Source organism: Scardinius erythrophthalmus (genome assembly GCF_964197995.2).
Source record: "Scardinius erythrophthalmus genome assembly, chromosome: 14".
Lineage (NCBI taxonomy): Eukaryota > Metazoa > Chordata > Actinopteri > Cypriniformes > Leuciscidae > Scardinius > Scardinius erythrophthalmus.
Window position 1 is genome coordinate 13,720,244 of NC_138234.1, and position 22,530 is coordinate 13,742,773.

At 36.5% G+C, this 22,530-nt stretch overlaps 2 protein-coding genes across 9 annotated transcripts in view; one reads left to right on the plus strand and one right to left on the minus strand.

The window, feature by feature from the left end:
* LOC308702493 (uncharacterized protein) overlaps nucleotides 1-13,023 on the minus strand; it is a 67,428-nt gene extending 54,405 nt beyond the window's left edge. For 2 of the 3 annotated variants that reach the window (XM_081385378.1, XM_081385377.1), the window contains exon 1: nucleotides 12,144-13,023. In XM_081385378.1, coding sequence (XP_081241504.1) covers nucleotides 12,144-12,186 — 43 coding nt within the window. In that variant the 5' untranslated portion in view covers nucleotides 12,187-13,023. Of the gene's footprint in view, nucleotides 1-11,176 lie in introns of all 3 variants that reach the window. The other variant, XM_081385379.1, reaches the window with a different exon arrangement.
* Nucleotides 1,143-21,319, plus strand: LOC308702494 (uncharacterized protein). Of its 6 annotated transcripts, none has more exons than XM_081385389.1 (6): nucleotides 1,143-1,359; nucleotides 1,782-1,865; nucleotides 1,958-2,034; nucleotides 17,681-17,795; nucleotides 17,964-18,296; nucleotides 20,508-21,319. In XM_081385389.1, exons 4-6 carry the CDS (start codon nucleotides 17,750-17,752, stop codon nucleotides 20,714-20,716), a joined length of 588 nt encoding a protein of 195 aa, XP_081241515.1. In that variant the 5' UTR covers nucleotides 1,143-1,359; nucleotides 1,782-1,865; nucleotides 1,958-2,034; nucleotides 17,681-17,749; the 3' UTR covers nucleotides 20,717-21,319. The 6 variants fall into 6 exon arrangements, with proteins under 6 accessions (XP_081241515.1, XP_081241516.1, XP_081241514.1 ...); XM_081385390.1 differs by having other exon boundaries at nucleotides 2,000-2,034; XM_081385388.1 differs by having other exon boundaries at nucleotides 1,218-1,359; nucleotides 1,940-2,034.
* The last annotated feature ends 1,211 nt before the right edge of the window (nucleotides 21,320-22,530 follow it).

The following is a 22,530-nucleotide window of genomic DNA, read 5'->3' on the forward strand; positions in this document are numbered from 1 at the left end:
TGGAAAGCCCCACCATAAAAGTTGAAACCCCCACATGGACAAAAAATGCGGGTTGAATCTTTTTCATATAAATGAGATTTAAGACGACCAAGTACAGTTTTTGAACAGACATTGTTTAATAACAATTATACTTTAGGTCACCGTTAAGCAAAAAATAATTTATATAATATAAGTCTTCTAAAAGATAAATAGAAGATGAGTATGTATTGAAACTTTAAAGATTTAATTTAATCAATATTTTAAAATATCTAATGCAAACTTTTTAAGGTTATGCTTTTAGATGAGAGAGAGAGAACCACTCTGTTATTTTGTATTATATTATATTATATTATATTATATAATTTATATTATATAAATTATATAAAAGGATAGAATATAAAGAATATAATGTTTTATGTAATTTTTATCTAAAACTAAAACAATTGGTTTCAGTAGATATTTTTTATATACTTATAAAGAACAGAATGTTTTTTAACTTTAGTTAGTGTGAGATACACTTCACAGTGTCACTGTTACCTCTGGAAATGGAAGGAGGGGATGTCAGAATGCAGCATAGACACGAGCGAGGGCCTCTGTTTGAGAGACTTTTTTTTATAAATTTTTTTATACATTACATTTACATTTTATAAAGATATCATTTAAACTTTGAAATAAATTTAGCCCTAACACAATGTCTCATTCTGATCGCTGAATAAACCCTAGGAGTCAGAGACGCTGGTGTGAGAGAGAACCACTCTGTGATTTATGTCTCTTAAGACCTTCTTGAACATGTAAATTCAAGCGTTGTAAGTTTCTAAACATGTAAGATGAATTTTATTCTTTTTACAAGCATTTCAGTATATTTTTGTAAGATATTTATATTATTGTATATTTATATTTGTGAAATTTAAAACATTATTATCACTTTCACCGTGCTCAGGAATGCGAAGGAGCAGAGTCAGGAAAAAAAACAGTCTTTTCTATTACAACTGCAATCTCATTCATAGGATGTATGGACATCTATATGTTATGAAACAAATATTTTTTAAAAAGGTATCATTTAAACTTTGAAATCAATTTAGCCCCAACACAGCATTCAAAATGTCTCATCCCATCACTGAATACAACCCTCTGAGTCAGAGACGCTGGTGTGAGAGAAAACCACTCTGTGATTTATGTTTAACACATGCACACACAGAAACGCGCACGGCTCCTTTACTTTTTGACACACATACATTAGACGCGCTATGTTTTGAGACAGTGTGAGGTCATTCAGGAATGACTAGATGAATTCAGTTGTGTAAAACAATTTTGAACCCATTCATACATTGCATTTTTGTGGACATCCATGGTAGGACATACTTTAACTCTCTCTAACATGTAAGATGATTTTTATTTTTAGTAAGATATATTGTATAAGCATTTCATTATATACTTTTAAAGGATTCAACCTTAGTTTAATTGTTTTAGATTATATCATTTATATTATATAAATGATAGAATATAAAGGATAGAATGTTTTATGTAATTTTTATCTAAAACTAAAACAATTGGTTTTAGTAAGCTTTTTAAATGCTTTAAAAGAAGTATGTTTTTCAACTTTAGTTTAATTTGCAAGATTTCATTTAAACACTTTTAAAGGATAGAATCTTTTTTCAACTTTAATTATTTTAGTAAGATATTGTTGTATATTATTAACATTTATATACTTTTAAAAAGAACAGAATGTTTTACATATGAATATGAAATAACTGAATGTGACATATATGAAATAACTGACCCCGTTTATATATACTGTTCAGGAATGTGAAGGCAGGAGGGACCTGCGACTCCGTTTCATACATTGCATTTTTATGGACATCCGTGGTATACTTTACCTCTAACATGTAAGATGATTTTATATTATTTTATCTAAAACAATTGGATCAATAAGATATTTATATTTTATATACTTTTAAAGGCATGTTTTCAACTTTAGTTTAATTATTTTTGTGGACATCAATGGACAATGATGTGTTAGGAGCCACTTCTTCAACTCTCTCTCTCTGAAATAAGGTAAGATGAATTTATTTTATTCAGCTAAAATAATTGGTTATAGTAAGCTTTTTATTTTATATTATTTTAAAAAGAACAGAATATTTTTCAACCTCAGTAAAATTATTTTATTTTATATTATACACTTTTAAAGAGCAGAATGTTTTTATGTAAGATGAATTTATTTATTCAGCTAAAACAATTGGATCAATGAGATATTTATATTATACTTTTAAAGGCATGTTTTCAACTTGTTAGTCTGATATAGACTTCACCGTGTTTCAGATGTCAGAGCTCACAGGAATAGGGGGGCGCGCATAGACACACACACACACACACACACACACACACACACACACACACGTGTGTTTTACTTTTTGAAACACATACATTAGAAGCGCGCTCCTTATGTTTTGAGAGTGTGAGGTCATTCAGGAATGACTATGTGAATTCAGTTGTGTAAAACCATTTTGAATCCATTCATACATTGCATTTTTTGTGGACATCAATGGTATACTTCAACTTTCTAAAATAAGGTAAGACAATTTTATTCAGCTAAAATAATTATTTTATATTATACACTTTTACAGGTATGTTTTTTCAACTTTGTTTTGTATCCTCTATATTATATAAAGGATATAAAGGATAGAATATAAAGGATAGAATGTTTTATGTAATTTTTATCTAAAACTAAAACTATTGGTTTTAGTAAGCTTTTAAAGAATGTTTTTCAACCTTAGTTAAATTGCTTTAGATTATGTATATTATATAAATGGAATGTTTATGTAAGTTTTTTCTAAAACTAAAACAATTGGTTTTAGTAGACTTTTTATTTTATATTTTTTTTATTCATCTGAAAGAATTGGTTTCAGTATAGATTTTACTTTAAAAAGGATGTGAAGTTGTTTCAGCACATGTTCAGATGTCAGTGCCCGATGCTCTGGAATGCAAGGGTGGGAGGGAGCGCCTTTGACACATGTCCTACATAACACACACACACACATACATCCGTATAACATGACACCATATAACCCTTCTTCACACACATATATGACACAAAGCTTGTTGTCTGTCACACACACACACACACACACACACACACACACACACACACACACACACACACACACACACACACACACACACACACACACACACATCCGTATAACATGACACCGGCTGTTTGAAGCCGTCAAAACTATCCGGCAAAACTTTCAGCAAAACAACATCTGTTTTATTTCCTTCCGTCAAAACTATCCTTCAAAACTATGATTTAGGACTAACTAGGTTTAAAAGGGATTAAGCACCTGTCATACAACATGATCGATGCGTGGGAGAGGTCAATAGGTTAATCCCATAACCCAATTCGGGAAGTACAACCCATCAATCATAAAAGGTCACAGGAAGTTCAACCTGTCACAAAGGTCAAAGGTCAAAGTCATTAATCATTTTGACACAAGGTCCAGGGTATATACTACTTATGAGTTTTATGGGCCGTTAAGAAATTATGAGATGTATCGGTCTAAAAAGCACGTCGACCCACCTGGCATTTGCCCGGTATGCCAGATTACCAGCAGGGGTTCAGCGAAAAAATTGGCAGCAGAAAGTAGCAGCTGTTGACAGCCGGAAGCCCTGCCATATTAGGAGGCATAGATACACTAGATGTCGCCTGGTATACGGCAGTTCATTGGAACAAATGCGTCAATAGAGCCGCCATCTTGGAACAGGGGAGCCCCTCCTCTTAATGCATCAGCGTCAATGTAGACAAAGGTATAACGGAAATAAAATCACCAGAAATCGTCATGAATGCGATTTTCTAGTTTTTATGGTTCGTTCCAACGGTCAGACATGCATTTATCATTGAGTCCAGAGGAAATTTAAGGTTTTGATATAATTACTTATTTTTCAAAATATAATGCATTTGCTAGTAGGCCTAGGTTTATTAGTCACATTTTTCCACTTGAGTAAACTTAGAATAAACTATCACTATATATATATATATATATATATATATATATATATATATATATATATATATATATATATATATATATATTAGCAAAACTTGGCCACTAAATATTTAAAATTCTATTATTTTAATGATCACAGTTAAAATTTTAATTTTATTAAATTGAACAAGCGCAACATTCAGCATTCAATCAAATATTTTAAAATATGTTTTATTAATAATAATGTTATTTCAACATAATATCTAGTTTTTTCGACATATGTGTGCGTGCAACAAGCAAAAACGTGCAATGTAAGTGACCGCGCGGGCGCCTCCATGATTATATTAACAGGCAATTTGTTGATGAAAAGAATTAATTAAAATTAAGATACAATTTATACAAAATGAAATTCACTTTAAAGAAAGGCTTTCTTTAAATTCAAGTGTCCTTCCACACCTCCATCCCCAGTTTGCAAGGAAGAAACAAGCCCTTGAGCCCACTGTATCCGTGTGCAAAACTGACACATAAGATTTATGGAATTCCATGTAGGCTATAATAATCATGGATGTACTGTTTGAAGATTGACAGGGAGAGGATAAGCATACTATTAGGACTGTACTTACAGGTTACAAGCGTCACACTGTTTTTTCCATTAAAAGTATAGCCTACAATCGGTAAAAAATCAAATGTTAGGAACAATACAGCACAACACAGCCAAAAGTGGGTAGCCTATTGAGGATCAACTCCTGCATATTGTACATTCTAAACACAAGGGTTATTTCAAATAATATCTGAGTACAGCACATTCACAGATCATTTTCTGTGCGAGAATCACAGTTCATTTTCTTCCTCCAAGCAGAGAAATGTACACTTAACTTATAAAAAAAACAATTTGACTACTACCATCCACAGAGTAAATGTAATCCCATGCTGTCTGGTTTAGATTTCGTTCGTGTGAACATCCATATGCAGCACAAAAGTCCGGCATCATCCATGAATTCGTAGTACAGGCGGAGATAGCAGCGTTAGCTACTTCCTATGACAAGACCCCTGTTCCAAGATGGAGGCGGTTTTGACACATTGGTGCTGCGTTCCAGTCCACTTTTAGACACGCACTTGCGAACTTCCCTAAACACTTCCCCTCGGGGGAATCCCCGCCGCCATTTTGAAGTGCGTTCCACTTCGTGAAGTGGACGAGGGAAGTTTATATCGACAGACCCTCGTTCCCTCGATTTTGACCGAGGGAGCGAGTCTACTTCATATGTACACTTCAGGTATCTATATGTCCCACAATGCAGTTCGATTGTGACGTCACCACAAATCTCGTCTAATCACCACCACAACAAACAACTCTATGATATATTAATTATAGATTTTTTTCATTTAAAACAACCCACACACACCTATATACATTTGGATGCTACATTAAACAAATTCGTAGAGGGAAAAAAATGTAAATAATAAATCAACTCTTTAGCTGATTCCAAGTGATCAAGGGCTTAGGGCGTTCCAGTTCAGCCCATTGCAGTTTCCGCCAGTAGTGGGCACTCGTGCATCGTAAGCAATGACGTACATCCGAGTGAACGAGATGGAGGGAAGTTAGCAAGTGAAGGGCATGACAATTTTGGACTGGAACGCAGCATTAGAACCGTAGGCAACATCTTAGTGTATGGCTGTGTCCAAATTCAGGTGCTGCGTTCCAGTCCACTTTTAGACACGCACTTGCGAACTTCCCTAAGCACTTCCCCTCGGGGGAATCCCTGCCGCCATTTTGAAGTGCGTTCCACTTCGTGAAGTGGACGAGGGAAGTTTATATGGACAGACCCTCGTTCCCTCGATTTTGACCGAGGGAGCGAGTCTGCTTCAAATGTACACTTCAGGCACCTATATGTCCCACAATGCAACACGATTGTGACGTCACCGCATATCTCGTCTAATCACCACCACACAAACAACTCTATGATATATTAATTATAATTTTTTTTTTAATTTAAAACAACCCAAACACACCTATAAACATTTGGATGCTGCATTAAACAAATTCTTAAAGGGAAAAAATGTAAATAATAAATCAACTCCACAGCTGATTCCAAGTGATCAAGGGCTTAGGACGTTCCAGTTCAGCCCATTGCAGTTTCCGCCAGTAGTGGGCACTCGCAATAACGTACATCCGAGTGAACGAGACGAAGGGAAGTTAGCAAGTGAAGGGCATGACAATTTTGGACTGGAACGCAGCCAGGGTCTACATCCTTCGGAGTACTCATTTGAAGGATGTTACGTCACAGCGCCGCAACGAAGGCTGTCCAAATTCGTAGGATCCAAGCGTGCCGCACAAGCCCTGAAAAGTGAAGCCAAAACGTCTCGATCGCCCCCCGGTGACTGGTCCTAGTATAGGTCATAAGACCCGCCTCCCCAATGTTATTCAACGGGACGTGAGACCAACTAAACAATTAAATTACACTTCAAATATATTTTTTTCCAAAGGTGGTTTCTTTCATTTGCTGTCGTTTTTATCACGCTGGTGTAAGTTCAAGTGTCTGTTTCAAAAATAAGTTAGTTTTTAGTTAGTTACGTGATGCGGTGGTGTAACGTCATGATTGACAGCTGTGATTGACAGGTTCTCGAGCAAAGTAGTCACTGAAGCACCAACGGACATTTTTTTCGGGATCTTCAGGAGACTAAGGATATTGTATTTACTTTATTTTAACAAGCCTCTTGTCGTACTGCAATATTTTTTTTAAAAAGTGTGCAGAATCCACTCTCCCTGAGTGCATTCTGCGAGAGTGAGGGCGGAGCGTTGATCTCGCGGCTTTACTTCCTGCTCACTACTGCGCAGGACTGGTCCCGAGATCGCTACTGCGCAGACTCAAGTTCCAATATGTCAGCGCCATATCGGGACTCTGGCGGCTTCAGTTCTCATCAATGGAAGAGAGCGAAGGGGCGTCGTCCATCTTTTTTTACAGTCTATGGTAGGATCCTTCAAATGCAGCCCACAAATACGTCCTCATTTTCCCCGAATTGGAAGGATGAGTGTGGTGGATCCTTTCCCGTCCTACCTATCCCATAATTCTTTTCGGCAGAGCGTAATGGCGGACAAAGCGAGCGGTTGCGGAGTGGGAGAGGAGTATGCTTTTCGATGTAAGTTTTTTAAAAACTGGCTTTTCAAAAATATTTTTTCAGTGGTTGAAATTTTTATTTTTATTTTTTTTTTAATAAGGAATGGCCAAAGCTCAGGCTTGTCATGTATTTGGCTTTTCATTCTTGGATAAGAATTGTGAACACCCCCATACTGAGATCTAATTTAATCTTCACATTAAATTAAATAAAGTTTTCTTATTGTGGGAAAAGCATATTCTGTCATTGACCCGATTTTAGCAATAACAAAGATAACTGATGGATCCTTTATGGTAATACATATGATATGGTACAACTACAGTGCAATGCAAATAGTAAATATAAGATAAAGTGAGAGGTAGGCTAATAGTAAATAGTTTAGTCAATAAAATAAACAAACAGTATACAGCAAATAAAATAGTAATGAAAAGTATAATTATATAATATCATAAGTACTAATATAATAATAATAATATATTGATAATAGCATATAGTTTATGTATAATACTATAATAATAGCAATAGAATATGAAATATCAATTACAGAATATAGACAATAAAAAATAATAAGTTAAATAGTTACTATGAATAGTAAAATAATTTAACAGCATAACTATAATAGATTGATAATCGCAAGTGGTATATTATTATAATAACAATAATAAATAACGTAAATTTATACATTTTAACATATTATTACATAGGCTATATAAAATAAAATGACGCAACCCTGTCTCTTTTTGTTAAATTTCAGTTTTTAAAAGGTATAAGAAGCTATACAAGTCAAGAAATAAAGTAAACGATTCAGTCAAACATACAGCAGGCTACACCGTTAAAGTTAAATAAGCCTAAATATATAAAGTTATGAAACTTCACTTTGCCCTCAGCCACAACAATCTGCAAAGGAACAAATTATAGATTAATGAAACCAAAGATCGCCTGTTAGATAAACACAAGACGAATTATTCTCACTAGACTGACAGCGGCGAACGTCTAGAAGCTCTAGCCGAGGCAAGGCTGGGGTACATGAGCGCTGAGCGCCCGGTGATCCCTGGATCTCACAACTCCGAAACCGTCAGATAACATTTTTAAAATGGTGCTCTCTTTATAAATAAACCACAGATTTGAGCTTTAAAGGAGACATATCATGCTTTTAAATTGTTCCTTTTTACATATAAATCATACATTTGTGGTCTATAAAGCGGAACTGCAATGCTTGGGTCTGAATTCCTCATTATTATAGCTCCACAGGCCCCTTTTCTACCCCTTTTCTGATGTGCGTCTGAGAGCAACTCGTTTTGGTGCGGTCTCTTTAAATACAGTTGAGACACTTCATACCCCGCCCCCTCTCCAGTTTGCAGAGGTGACACTCGGTTCAACTCCACCCCGTTCGGCCATTTTTGTAGTTTAATAGCAGAGATACGATTATCTAGCGGCACAGAAACTTTTTATTCTCACATTATTAACAAAATGTCAACAACGGAAGACTTGTCCAGCCAGCCTTACATGTTCGAGCCAGAGTCAGAGCCGGAGCGAGATGAAAATGAAGACGACGAACCTGCAGAACAACGTCTTCATATGGATGTATCGCAATGGTGTGTACTGTATTTACACATGAAACTTTGGTCTTCCGACCTTTTACCACCGTGTCGATTTATTTTGATTAATATGTGCGAGGGAGAGAGAGCAAGACAGCGTCTAGTTTGGAGACGGTGTCTTGTTTACACTTTCGCCTGGCTCTGAAGAGAGAGAGTAAGCGCGCGCGCGACCGGGTCTCCCTCTCTCTGCTCGTTCTTTCAGTTAAACATGCGCCGTCACATGCGCGGCAGTTCATCTACATTAGACGGTGTAATGAAGCGTGTGGGTTACTACATCCAACAACCGAACATTTTAACTTACTCTCTCGTAACTTCTGCATCCTTTAGCTTGGACTACAAAATTGCAGCGAGAAATAGAAATGGCGGATTGCTCGAAGTGTTGGGCCGGAAGTCAGTGTCCTTATTTGGCAGTTCCGCTGCAAATACTGTGACGTAATAGTTAAAAAAACGTCATAGATAACAGAAAAATCGGAACATGTTGAAAAATATGACCAAAACATAAAGATATCAACGAAGCACCTGAAGAGAATAATTTCATATTTTCTGTACTTCAAAACACTCCAAATATACAACAAAATGCATTTAAGGGCTAAAAAAGTGCATTTGGCATGATATGTCCCCCTTTAACAACTACATTGTCGACTGAAAAACTCTTAAAACTATATTTCCTGACACAGTAACAGTAGTATTTTTAAATTTCGCGGCCTTTCTCCACTGAAAATATGTTAAAGAAGGGTAGGCTGTCCATATTCACAAACACCGACTTCCGGGCTTTGCGGTCGTCGGAGGACCCCTCCTCCTTCAACCGGGTAGGAAGGAGGATGCAGACCCACTGAATTTGGACACAGCCTATATATCTATGATTAGGAGGGACCTGCCATTTCGTGGCAGCCAATCAGTATCGTCCAACACAGTAGCAACAGAGAATGTCTCATAGGAAGAGAATTGGCACTCTCTGCTTACTTCCGGTTTCTGGACTGGCTGCAGTAACACGTCTCTGTCCATGCGGGGGCGCTCGCAGGCGAGTGCAGAATGAATGGAGGTCTATGGCGAAAAACCCTCAACATCCACTTTTCTCAGGATATAATTTTTTGTCTAGTAATTTGAATGTTGTATTCGAAAGGAGATGCAAAGAAATTACACATTGCTTGGTGTTAGATTTTTTAGAGTCACTTATTTGGTTTAAAAAGTCTTTCAAAATGTCAATGACGTCAGAATGCTGACGTCATTAGCAGAATGCTAGCGTGTTATGGGCAACAACAACTCAACCTGTAAGAAATCGAAAAGAAATACGTACTCGTTCATTCAACTTTCGCCCTATAACCCATGTTGAACTTGCAAAACCTACAGTAAAATCTGAGATTTCTCAACGGGAATCGGGTGAAAGACACATTTAGCCGTCTAGCCCCATAGAATCCCATTCAGTCTGCACTCGCCCGCGATCACCTCCAGTGGAATTCTAATGGAACTGCAACCAAGATCGATACAATGGGGCTAATAGGAAGTGCCAAGGCTCTCCGTAGACGGGCTCTGGTAGCAACCTCACATGTAACTGGAAGTCAAGAGACAGCAACCAATGTTCAATGGTGGTGCCAGCATACCATACTAGAAACATTGTAAATAATGTTAAACCACGCTAGAACATTTTTTAAACTGTTTAAAACTTTCTGGATAGGCTTTTTCAAGCCAACTTAAAGTTTTTCTACGAACTTTACCATCTAGTTCAGGACCGTTGTCGATCATTCTGATTTCAGAACAACAAATTCAAAGCCTAAGTTACAGCTGCTTCATTAAACAAAGACAAAGGCAAAATATGATTTTAAATATAGCCTAATTGATGAGACAAATTTCTTTTTCTTCTTCTTTTAGACAATATTTTCATTATTTAGGCTAAGTTTAAGTGTTGCATATTTAATATGTATAAAGAATATATATTTAATAAATACAATATGATTACATAGGCATTTCTTTCTGCATAGATTTAATTATTTAACAAACATGTATACTCATTAATAAATTATATTTACATGCATGTACAAATTCATAATTTGTATAGTGTAGCTTAATGTGTTTTTTTTTTCATTACTTGATTTATATTTGATAAACCTTTTTTAATCAAATAATATGAAATAATTACTACGTATTTTATTTAAATAAGTACTAAATTTTATATTCATATTCGAACTTATTTGCCTGGCTAAAAGCGGCATCCACCTCCGACTTCCGATTAGCCTACTAGCGGCAGCTGATGTTTTTTTTTATTTTTTATTATTAAATGAAAATAATTATAAACATACAAGGCATTAAACAGTTAAGCATATTCTCATATACTACAGTAAAGATTGAGCAAAATCATAAAACATATCTAAGATACAGCAACAAAACAAGCAGTAAAAGAAAAACAACAAAAAACAACAACAACAAATGAACAAAACTTAAATGTTTCAAGTAAAGAAAATAATTTAAGGGCTTTCTTTTCCTCCACAAGTTTATGAGATTTACTTAGAAGATTCAGCTCATTCCTCCAATGAAGCGGCAGCTGATGTATTTGACAGGTGGCAGATATTTCCTGCTGCCAGCTGCCGATTTTTTGGAGAGCCCCCTCTTCAGATTACCAGTAGGCTAAGTGTCCCGTTTTGGCCGGGAAAGTCCCGTATTTTACCCTTCTTTCCCGCCGTCCTACCGTATTAGTATTTTCCCGTAAATCTCCCGTATTTTAACCTGCGTTATTAAAAAAAAATACCCCGGGCCCAGGCGGAGTATAAAAAAAAAAAAAAAAAAAAAACATTCCCAATGCTCTTTCATAGCCTCGCTTTAACTGCCATGCAGTAGCCGTAGTTGTCGCGAGGTTATGTGTGAGTTCAGATGATAAGTGACAACGCGAAAAAATAAATAAATAAAATAAATAAAAACAGAGACGGATGACAGAGACGGAAGGCACTCCTGACAAAAAAACCAGGAGTGTAACTCATGTAAGTTAAATACCGCGAATGCAAAGTCTGCAACAAATTTGTACAATAAAAGAGTAAAGAAAAGTTATGTGAAATGAAAAGAAAAACTGTAAAAGAAAAGCAATATGAAATGAAAAGAATGTGTGGAATGAAAATAAAATGTAGCCTAAATGTAAAGACAAGCAATGTTAAATGAACAGAAAATACGCAAATACGCCTTTAAATAGGCTAACTCTTCATATTGTGTTTTCATTTAGGCTATAGTGAATGTTCACTGCATGTCAAGTAGTGATTTTAGCTTTCTTGTATAGGCTACACCTGTCTTAAAATGTTAGGGATACTGGAGCTTGGTTGGGGTGGTGGGACTGCTCCGGTGGGCGCCGGAAAATTTCCCTTATTTTCAAATCCAAAACTTGACAGGTATGCAGACTTATAGTCCTTTATAAATCTGCCATTGAAACATTCAAAATACTTCTGCTGTGTCAAAGTAAAAACTGAAATTAACAAGTCACACTTACCGCACAGTAATAAAAACAAAACGGGATTTAAAGTGCTCTTCATAGTTCATACTGTTGTAGATTCCATATCCAAAATCTGATTTCGATGGCAATGAATAAACAATCCTCGTTGTGTTATCACCCACCAGACTGACAGCGACGACTGTTTACTAACCCCTCTAAACCGAGAGATTTTAAAACGTTGTGATTTTAATGTGACGTTCTAATGAATCAATTTATGATTTGCAAAGAAAGAAAAACCGCACGTTATTATTCGCAGATAGTGATGTTAGTGACACTGAAGCTTCGATGCGCGTGTAGCCTATTGGTTTATAGAGTGAAGTGATCGATGATGACTCACTTTCTCTTTCGCTTTGGGTGTCAGAAGGCTCGAACTCCAGATCGTATAACGAGTCTTTGCTGCCTCAGTCTGGATTATGAGTTTGTGAGGAGAGTGCTGTACTTTGAAAGTTAATCAATATATTTGCCTACATTTAAATAAGCAAAATTTATTTTTCGATACAAAGGCTATTATTTTTTGTTGTTGTGTGTTTTTGTTTTTGTAAAATCTTTGCACTTTTGGGTTATTTTAGGTAATTTGGTGTTGGTATTTGGGTTTAGGGAAGCAATAATAAGCGTTTAGAAATAAACAACTTCAATAAACAAGAGAGTGAGAAAAAAATATCTAATTTTAAACCAATTAGGCTACTTTAATTCCTCATATTGCTTTAATATATTTCATAATAGGACTATATTATTTTATCTTGATCTGCATGCACTTTCAAAAGGCTTTCCATATTTAATGATTCAACACCCAACTTTCTTACTTCCTTCATATTTTATACATTTTATTAAAACATGTTCAGTTGTTTCTGCCTGATCACAATAATTACATTTACCCGTTTTGTTTTCCTATTATGAACAAAGAATGATTTAGTGTAGTGTGCCCTATTCGAATGCAAGAAATAATTGTATCTTCTTTTATATTCCTAAACACTTCTTCCATTTCGTACTTGTTTCTGTATACTATATGTCTACCCTTGTTATCACTGTTCCATACTTTTTGTGAATTCTTTAATTTTACCTTTAACCTCTTTTTTGCTCAAAGTCACTTGAATATTTATCTCGTTATGTTTTACAGCTTGTTTATAGTTTATCAACCACTTATTTAGCCTCCACTCATATATGAGCAGGAACCCACAAGAACACTATTAAGTTTACACTACTTATTCTTAACAAACTTGCAAGAATCTCAAACACAATCTCATGAAAGTGCGTATCTATACCACAAATTTAATTTCTCGTGCCATTTATACACAAAAAATGTTGTTGTTTTTTGCGTGCATATGCTACGCACTGTAAACGCACTGCAGATCAGGGGTGTTGCGTGCGTATTAGCCTACACGCCATGAAGTGTGTATCATAATAACGCGAATATTGCGTATCATATACACGCAAAAACTTTGTCTTGCCTTGATGATTTATTTCCACTTACGAGGCTATAGTGATTGCTGCATAAGAATCAGAACATATTACTACTAATCTTGGTTTTACATCCACTGGAGTGCTACTATCTTGGCAATTAATTCTGCTGCAAACACAATACATGATCAGTTATTCTTTTCTTAATACTTTTCAGGGGCCGTATTCACAAAGAATTTTAAGGCTAAAAGTAGCTCCTAACTGGCGAATTTAGGAGCAACTCCTAAAAATAATGGGCGTGTCACTCCTAACTTTAGGACTCCTAATTTTTTTCACTAAGAGTAATTCACGAAGCATTTTAGCCCTAAAAGTAGCACCTAAGTCTGGGACAGCTTAAAAGAAGTCGAGAGGACTCCTAACTCACTAAGACCTATTCACAAACCGCTTTTTGTGGCATTTCACGTTGCGATGTTTTGAAATGCGTAGGCGGCGGCTACAGGAGCTTCCAATCGCGAGGGAACAATTCTGCATTAGGCATAACTAGGGATGCAATAACGCCACCAACAACAACCAAAACTAGGCTACTCATTGCATGTAAACTAATTGTAACGTTTCATTGTGAATCAAATTAAAATGTTCTTCTCTTTGCAAACGTAGGCAGAGGCATATAGTGACAGATTAATTCAATAATGTTGCAAAGATATTGCATCAATCCATGTTTCATTAGGCTACTAGGCTATTTGTTTTACCTTACTCTTTACCCATTTAGGCTATTTATTCAGTTATTCATCATCTTCCGTCCTTCGCACTACTTGTGTAGCGCACGCATTCTCAGACATGTCACCTGTCACTCATCATAGGGGAGGTGTTTGGAATCATTCCCGCGTTACAATCATCAGCCAATCAAGGTGGTCACTTCAGTCAAGCTCGTGCATGAGTAATGACGTCATCCGTAGCAACGAAGACTCACTCTTAGTTTAGGAGTTGTCATTTTTCTTTACTAAGAGTAGGTCTGAAAGGCGTTGTGAATAACTTTTAAGAGAAAACTCCTAGCTAAAATCTTTTAGTGCGATTTAGGAGTACTCCTAGTGGTAAGATAAAATTCTTTGTGAATACGGCCCCTGAAATTTAGTAATATATACAGCAGCATGCTGTTCTTCCAGAGAGCCATCAGTATATGCAACCATGACGAATAATCTGATCTAAATACTGCTGTGCAATAATGTTCTTTGGGGCATCTCTCTCATTCTTGATTTTCATTTGAATTTCATTTGAAAAAGTCAATTATTGGCATTGGAAATATCCATGGTGGTGTACTGGAAGGGCTAATATCACAGTCTGCAATACCATTGTGCTTCCCTGTGAACAAGCTTCCCCAAGCTTTTATATTTTTGTTTCCATCTTCCGTGCATTCTTTTATCACTCCCTTTATGTATAACAAATGTCAGCCTAGGTTCCACCCACCGAGATATTTGACACTGAAACTTGCTCCAGATCCACCCAGGAGTTTTCTTCTTCTTTGTAACGGCGGATCACAAAGTTATACCGCCCTCTGCTGTTTCTTCTTCCTCTTCTTCTTCTTCTTCTGTTGTTTATATGGCGGTTGGCAAACCAACTGTAAGATGCATTTTCTGCAACCTACTGAAATGAGTATGGAGCACAACTTAGTTGAACACACACACACGAACACACACGAACGAACACACAAACAAACACACACACAAACAAACACACACACAAACAAACACACACACACACACACACACACACACACACACACACACACACGGAACTAACTTTAACCGTTCTCTATTATTTGCTGTACATTCCAGCAATGTATCAACATTTATCACAATTACCAATCAATCAATCAATCAATCAATCAATCAATCAATCAAAGTCATACAGACTCAGTCCAAATTTACCAGTATCATGTTTCCCTATTTTATAATATAATATATTATAAACTTTGATTTAGTGTTGTATAATCTTGTCATTACCAACAGTTGTCAACAGTTCTTCTTTCCACCCCCATATTTCTGTGTATAGGCCTAATACTGATGCCTTCCTCATATTTCATAGTGCCATATCCTCTGCCGCCTCTTTTTCACTTCAGTTCCCATCAACCCCTTCATTTCCTGTTTACTCATCTTTGATGTTAACCTCAAGATCCTTAACAACGTCTTCGCCAGTGTATCATTCGCCTTTACTACGACATGAACTGGAAGGGCTGGAAGCCACAAACAACTCACCCTTACACCTAAGTGTTTTATGCCATATCATTTCTGTAATGTTTCACATAAAATATCTTGTCTTGCTGAGGATGTTCCACTTGCTAAACTTTCCAGAGCTGATTGTGATTCTGTACATCTGCTGTTTGCGCAGACCAAAGACTTAAATTTCTCTGTTTTTCAAAGGTATTACAGAATATAAAAACATAGGTAATTAAATGATGTTTTCTTAACAAAGTTCGGGAGGAGCAGGTTCAGATAATTAACCAAATTATGCACAGCTGGAGATTAATCAGTAATCAACTCAATGACAGAATATAAATTCACAGCAGACCTATCTCTGTTCATTGAAAGTTTGTCAGCATCTCTCCTCCACCCCATCTCCTCACTTCCACTTCCATCTACACTTACCAACTGGGGGGAGTACTCTGGGTTCGGGCCTAACTCCGAGCTCGGAGCCCTCCCCCCGGACAGCACGCCAAATACGCATAAACTTATTGTACTAATTATATGTAGATGTGAACTCGTGAAATAAAAAAAATAAAAAAATAAAGAGAAGGAACAGTGTTTGCATTTGATTTGTTCTCTTTTTAATGGGACTGAATCCAAAATAAGGTAATTTTTGTTGATGTTTAAGACAAAAGGGAACAAAACATGGGATAAGATTCTGCCCAAGTGTGCAGTGACTGCGATTAATTAAAGGGATTTTCACCCAAAAATGAAATTCTGTCTAGATTTATTCACCCTCATGTCGTTCCAGCCCTGTTTTTGCGTAGAGTGTCAATGGAGGGACACAAAGCTCTCAGATTTCTTCAAAAATATCTTCATTTGTGTTCCAAAGATGAACGAAAGTCATACGGATTTGGTGCGACATTAGGGGGTGAAAAAGTTTTGACAGAATTTTCATTTTTAGGTGAAATGAAAGCTTTAGCATAAAGTTCTTAATTGTTACGTCACTTCACCTCTTCGTCTATCCAATCACATTCTAATACTCGTGGTAGCCTATAAAAGATCGGTACTTACTCATGTCTGAGTTCGCAGATGATGGCGCTCCAATTCACCGCCATCCTTCCCACCACCTCCAAATCGAATCCTTCCCTCCATCCTCCCCACCACCACCACCAGGATGGTCCCTCCCATACCTCACAGGGGGTCGGCTGCGCCCCTGCCTTGGTCTTCAGGCAGGATATGCAGAGTCCGGACCTTCAGATTGCGAGCTACGGACGGGGCCTACGCCAAAAAACTTTATTGCTTGCTGGGTTGTAAAAAAAATTGATTATTGTCACAGTGTTTATTCTCCCGAGTCTTTCTGGTAGAACTATATTTATCTTTCATGAAAATTTTTTGCATCCACACTATAGATTTGATGAAGCTGGTTTGTGTGTATGAGATGAGATGTGAAGTGTGTATAACTTGCACAAGAGAATGTGGGTACGTAACACTTTATTTTACATTGTCATTGTTACACGTATTTACCATGATAACAGTAATAAGTATGCATTTACATGCAAATACCCCTCAACCAAATACTAATCCTACTCGAACCCTATAGTACATACCTTGTTAATTAATATTACTCAGTACTTAAATATATAATTACTCCATAACAACGACACTTTATAATAAAGTATAACCCGAATGTTCCAGGTCTGAGGTCAAATTTGCTAGGTCCACATCACATCATACTAATATACTAATACACATACACATATAAATAAGCCCATAGCATAAAGGGGCAGTCAAACCAATCTTAAAATATCTCATGGGAGGAACAAGAGTCTGCAGTATCTAAGACTTCATTTCTATATAAGTCCATGTGAGAAGGTGTACAGACTCTGAAAGGAGAAGCAGAGGTATTTATTCACACTGAGCACTTCAACTCAGACTGACATCTCTCATCTTTAGCTCTTCTGACGGTAGAATTGAAGTCTTTCGTTATTTGAAACGGTTCTGACGTTCAAACTGCTGAAGAAAATGATTCACCCGATTTTCCTCCATTTGTGCCTGTGGTGTTTAGTTGGTAAGTTATACTTGTTTTATGATGCACAGTGTACTATTCAAATCAGTCAGAATGGATTTTGTATTTGCTGTTAATGTCATAAATTATGATGACTGTAAATCAATCAATCTGATTCACAACAATATATATCAAATTAATTTGAAGCAATTATTTCTGTTTGTTCGGCAGGTGTGTTTGGCGTTGCAGATGAAGTGAAGTCAGTGTCAGGGATGGAGGGAGAATGTGTCACCATACAGCCTAATGTTTCTAAAATACAGAAAGATGATCAGATAAGATGGAATTTTGGACATAAAGACATTCTCATTGCTCAAATCAATAGACAGGACAATAAACCGATATTTTATAATGATAGTGCTGATGGGAGATTCAGAGGCAGACTGGAACTGGATCAGACTGGATCTCTGACCATCACAAACATCAGAACCACAGACTCTGGACTTTATCAAGTCAAAACCACAAGATCAGAGACGCCGCTCAACATATTCAATCTTATTGTCTGTGGTGAGTATACCAGCTGGATTATTCGATATATAGGATATACTCAGACAGCAACATAGTGTCGGCTCACGGCCAAGATCCGGCCCACATCTGGTACTCTCAACGCGTTTGAGTCCACAAGTACCAGATGTGGGCCGGATCTGGGCAGACACTATTTTTCTGTCTATTAACCTTTTAACATTTAAAACAAGGTCATAATTAGTCTGATAATGAAATAAGTGGTTTTGTGATGACAGAATCATTTGTGCAAATTTTTTAGATAATTTTACAACATTTCTTTCTTTAAGAATTTGATTCAAATTAAATTCAAAGAAACGTAATCTGCTCTTTGCGTCGTACAACTGAACAATGCTCAGGCAGCAACACAGTTTTGGCCCAGATCCGGCCCACATCTGGTACTCGTTGAATTCACATGCAGATGTAGGTCGGATACTATGTTGCTGCCTGGGTAAATAAAGCTATCTGAATCAAACTCACTAGGACTAGCCCAGTCTGTTGTAGGGGATTATACATTAGACCCAGGGAAGTGAAGTGCAATTGAAGACATTTTTTTTTTACTGAAGATAGTTTGTAGTTTCATCATGCAGAAGTCAGCTTCAAGACTCACAAGGAGTTTGTAGGTCGCTCTCCGTACATTCACATTTCTACAACAATTATACCTTACACCTACATCGTTACTTTAGCTTGAAGGATTCTGATTGGCTAAGAACTAGATAAACATAGAAATTGTCCACACATGGATTGATATATACAATGCATATCCACACTGATTATCAGGCTGACCCTGAGTTAGATATATGTTTTAACACATGTTGGGTGCCTTTCTCAAAAACATGGAGAGAGCACATGCATTAAACTGACATGTAATTCTATAACTACACAAATCTCATAAGCTTTAAGAATCTCTGGTGATGAAGGGTTTTGAGCGTATTGTAAGGAGGAGTTTACTTTGCATGACTCAGAGCATGATTGACCCATTACAATTCACATATTTACCAAGTAAGGGGGTTGAGGATGCCACAGCAACACTGCTGGACTTTATTACTGGACATTTGGAGGGCAAGAAGTTTGTGTTTTGTTGATTTTTCATCAGCGTTTAATTGTATGCAGCCCCATATTCTTGCTAACAGACTATTGCAATTTCCTGATATTGACATTGGTATAATATGCTGGCTGGTTGACTTTCTAACTAGGTCACAGAGGACCCGGGTAAATAACACTTTATCTGAGGTCCTAATGTGTTCAACAGGGTCACCTCAAGGGTGTTGACACCACTCTTATTTGTGCTTTACACCAATGACTGTCAGAGTATGTTTGAATCGAGGCATATCATTAAGTATGCTGATGATTCTGTGATAATTAGTCTTCTGCAAGATCATGAGGAGGGCCATGGACCAGTTTTTGGACAATTTTTTCTTATGGTGCAAGGACTTATATCTCCACCTCAATGTCTCTAAGACCAAAGCATGTTGATAGATCCCTTCTGAAAGCTTTTTATTCATCCTTTGTTGAGTCAATTTGAACTTTTACTATGATCTGTTGGTTCGGCAATTTGAGTGTAACTAACAAAAACAGATTGGGAAAAACTGTAAGCATATGTCGGAAAGTAATTGGTACTGATCTTAACAGCATTGAGCATATGTACGAGGCCAGAGCTACACAGAGGGCAATGGCCATTTTGGCTAACATCACTCACCCACTACACAATGAGTTTTGCCTCCTACCATCAGGAAGGAGGTATACCTATCGAAAACGTGCCAGGTCCAACAGATATCTGAGATCATTTGTACCATTAGCTGTTGAGTTTCTCAACAAACTATAGGTACATGTGTATTTATGTTTTTTTTATCCATTTATTTTTTTAAGGTTTAATGTGTTTTTGTGTGGATGTGTATGTGTTGGCTATTTGTTGTGAACAAAATTGCCCTTAGGGGACATTAAAGATACTTCAATCAATCAATTCAATCAAGCTTAAAGAAGTCATTCAAATTGTTTAGAAGGAAAAAATATTGATTAATACCTTGATTATATTCACTTATTAGATATACATTGAAGCAGCAGTGGATGTCAGAATCCAGCCCTTATCTGTAAAGAGGACTTGTCTGATTATGTCAAAGAGGCCCTCACAGGGAATTCTCTAGTAGACAGGATCTCTTGTTTTGGTCATGAATCATAATTATGTTTTCTAATGTTGCTCTTTTCTTCTCTCTTAAGAAAGTCGCTGTTGTGGTTTCACCGAAGCTGTGATCCGATTGGCTCTCTCATCTCTGGTGGGCGTGGCTTCGGTGGTCGTTCTGATTTATGAATTCAGAACCAGAAATCTTCCACGGCTGAAGATTGTGAAGAACGCAGCAACAAACACTGATCAACCAGATGAGGATTACCGTGAATGTCTGGTACCATTATATGACAAGAACTCCTAACTATTATTTCAAAGATTCTTTATTTTTTCCAAAAGCAAACTGAATTTTTCATGCTGTTTGTTTCACACTCTTAAATCATAACCGTAACTGCATTAATTTCACTTCTACTGATTGCAGGTGCTTATATGTCGTGTCTCAGCAAGCAGGTTAATTCCACGTTTAGCTTAATGTTAACTATCAATTAAAGGGACAGTTCACCCAAAAATAAAATGTCTTTCATTAATTACTCACCCTCCTGTCGTTCCAAGAAAGGAAGTAAAGACATTGTTAAAATAGTGACTCCATTGGTTGAACGTTAATGATATGTAGCGACCCCAAAAAATAACGACTTTATTCAACGACCTCTTCTCTTCTGTGTCATTCTCCTACACTGTTGACGTAGTGTAAACCGTGCAGCGCTTCCAGGTTCTACGTAAGAAGGCCAGCTCACTATTGGCCAGTGTCTTCACTGACATCTCTAATCTCTCTCTTGCTGTGATATTTTAATGTAATAAATCTTAAAAATTGACAAACAAGATATTCAAAAATGTATTTGCAGTTTTTGATCATGCTGTTTTTTAACTTTATGCCTGTTTTTTTACCATATCAAATAAACATATAATCTTTAAATTATTTGGCCTCATTTTTAACCTGGAAAAAAGAAACTTGTTTGCAAACACAACACCATCATTCAGCTGTGATCTTTAGTCTGTTAGTCTCAATAATTTCAAGATCAAATATACCCATGAACAGTTTTCCATTATAAAATTTCTGCATGACTAGTGAACTCTAATAAAAAAAGTGATAAAAAAAAAACACTTTAGCATGCGGTGTATTCAGGTTGCTTTCACACCCAATAATAACAGATCTATACACAATTCACTGGAAATTAAAAAATATTATTGTTATTATTTTATTAAAACAAAATCACTTCATATTGCTTCTGGATTACATTTACTAATTTAGCAGACACTTTTATCGAGAATATACAAGAGACACTACCAGGTTATTCACAAGAAAACGGCAGCATACCTTAAATACATCATGGACGTGGGTGTTGCCATTAAAAACGCTGTTCTGAGAAGTTTCGGAATAAAACACGGAGTGTGAAATGAGAAGACGAGAAAAATACCCGAGCAGCGCTGTCACACAAATAAATGTGTGAACCTTAGTCAGATCTTCAGTTTATATTTTAACCTGCGCTTAGGTTGATCTTTATCTCTCATCATGATTATTTTAGTGCATATTTGCATTCAGGGCTGTTGAACCCAATGAGTTTCCTGACACATAGGCCTACTCGTTTTCAGATGTTTGCCCTGATCAAGTCTCTTATTGTGTAAGAAGTTGCCCTTGGTGGGGATAGAACGGGGTCTCTGGTGCTCTAAGTGTGAGTGGTTACTCACTGAGCTAAATCCCCATTATGCCGAGTTCAGACTGCACGATTTTCAAAAGAGTCGGGTCACTGTTCTTTTCACACTGCATGACTATGCAGGGTAAGATTAAGTTGCTGGTGTGTTCACACTGCACGATGCATCGGCGACAGGAGGTTTCACACTGCATGATTTTCAGGAGGAAGACACAGTTGCCAACTCTCGCGAGACAAATAAGCAACTGGAGCTTCAAAAACAAGCCCAAAATAAGCCCAATATTATTAGATATACTAATATATATCTAATATAGTATATTATAGTATACATTCTTATACAAGTAGGCTATAGTATACATTCTTATACATTCTTGTATAAGTAATTCATAGGCTTACAATATAGCCTATATATATATATATATATATATATATATATATATATATATATATATATATATATATATATATA

Bases quoted from the DNA above. Each gene is read 5' to 3' on its own strand.
- LOC308702494 (XM_081385389.1), top strand. From the start codon at position 17,750: ATGATTCACCCGATTTTCCTCCATTTGTGCCTGTGGTGTTTAGTTG. The intron at 17,796-17,963 runs GTAAGTTATACT...TTTGTTCGGCAG, and splicing joins GTGCCTGTGGTGTTTAGTTG to GTGTGTTTGGCGTTGCAGAT. The intron at 18,297-20,507 runs GTGAGTATACCA...TTCTCTCTTAAG, and splicing joins ATTCAATCTTATTGTCTGTG to AAAGTCGCTGTTGTGGTTTC.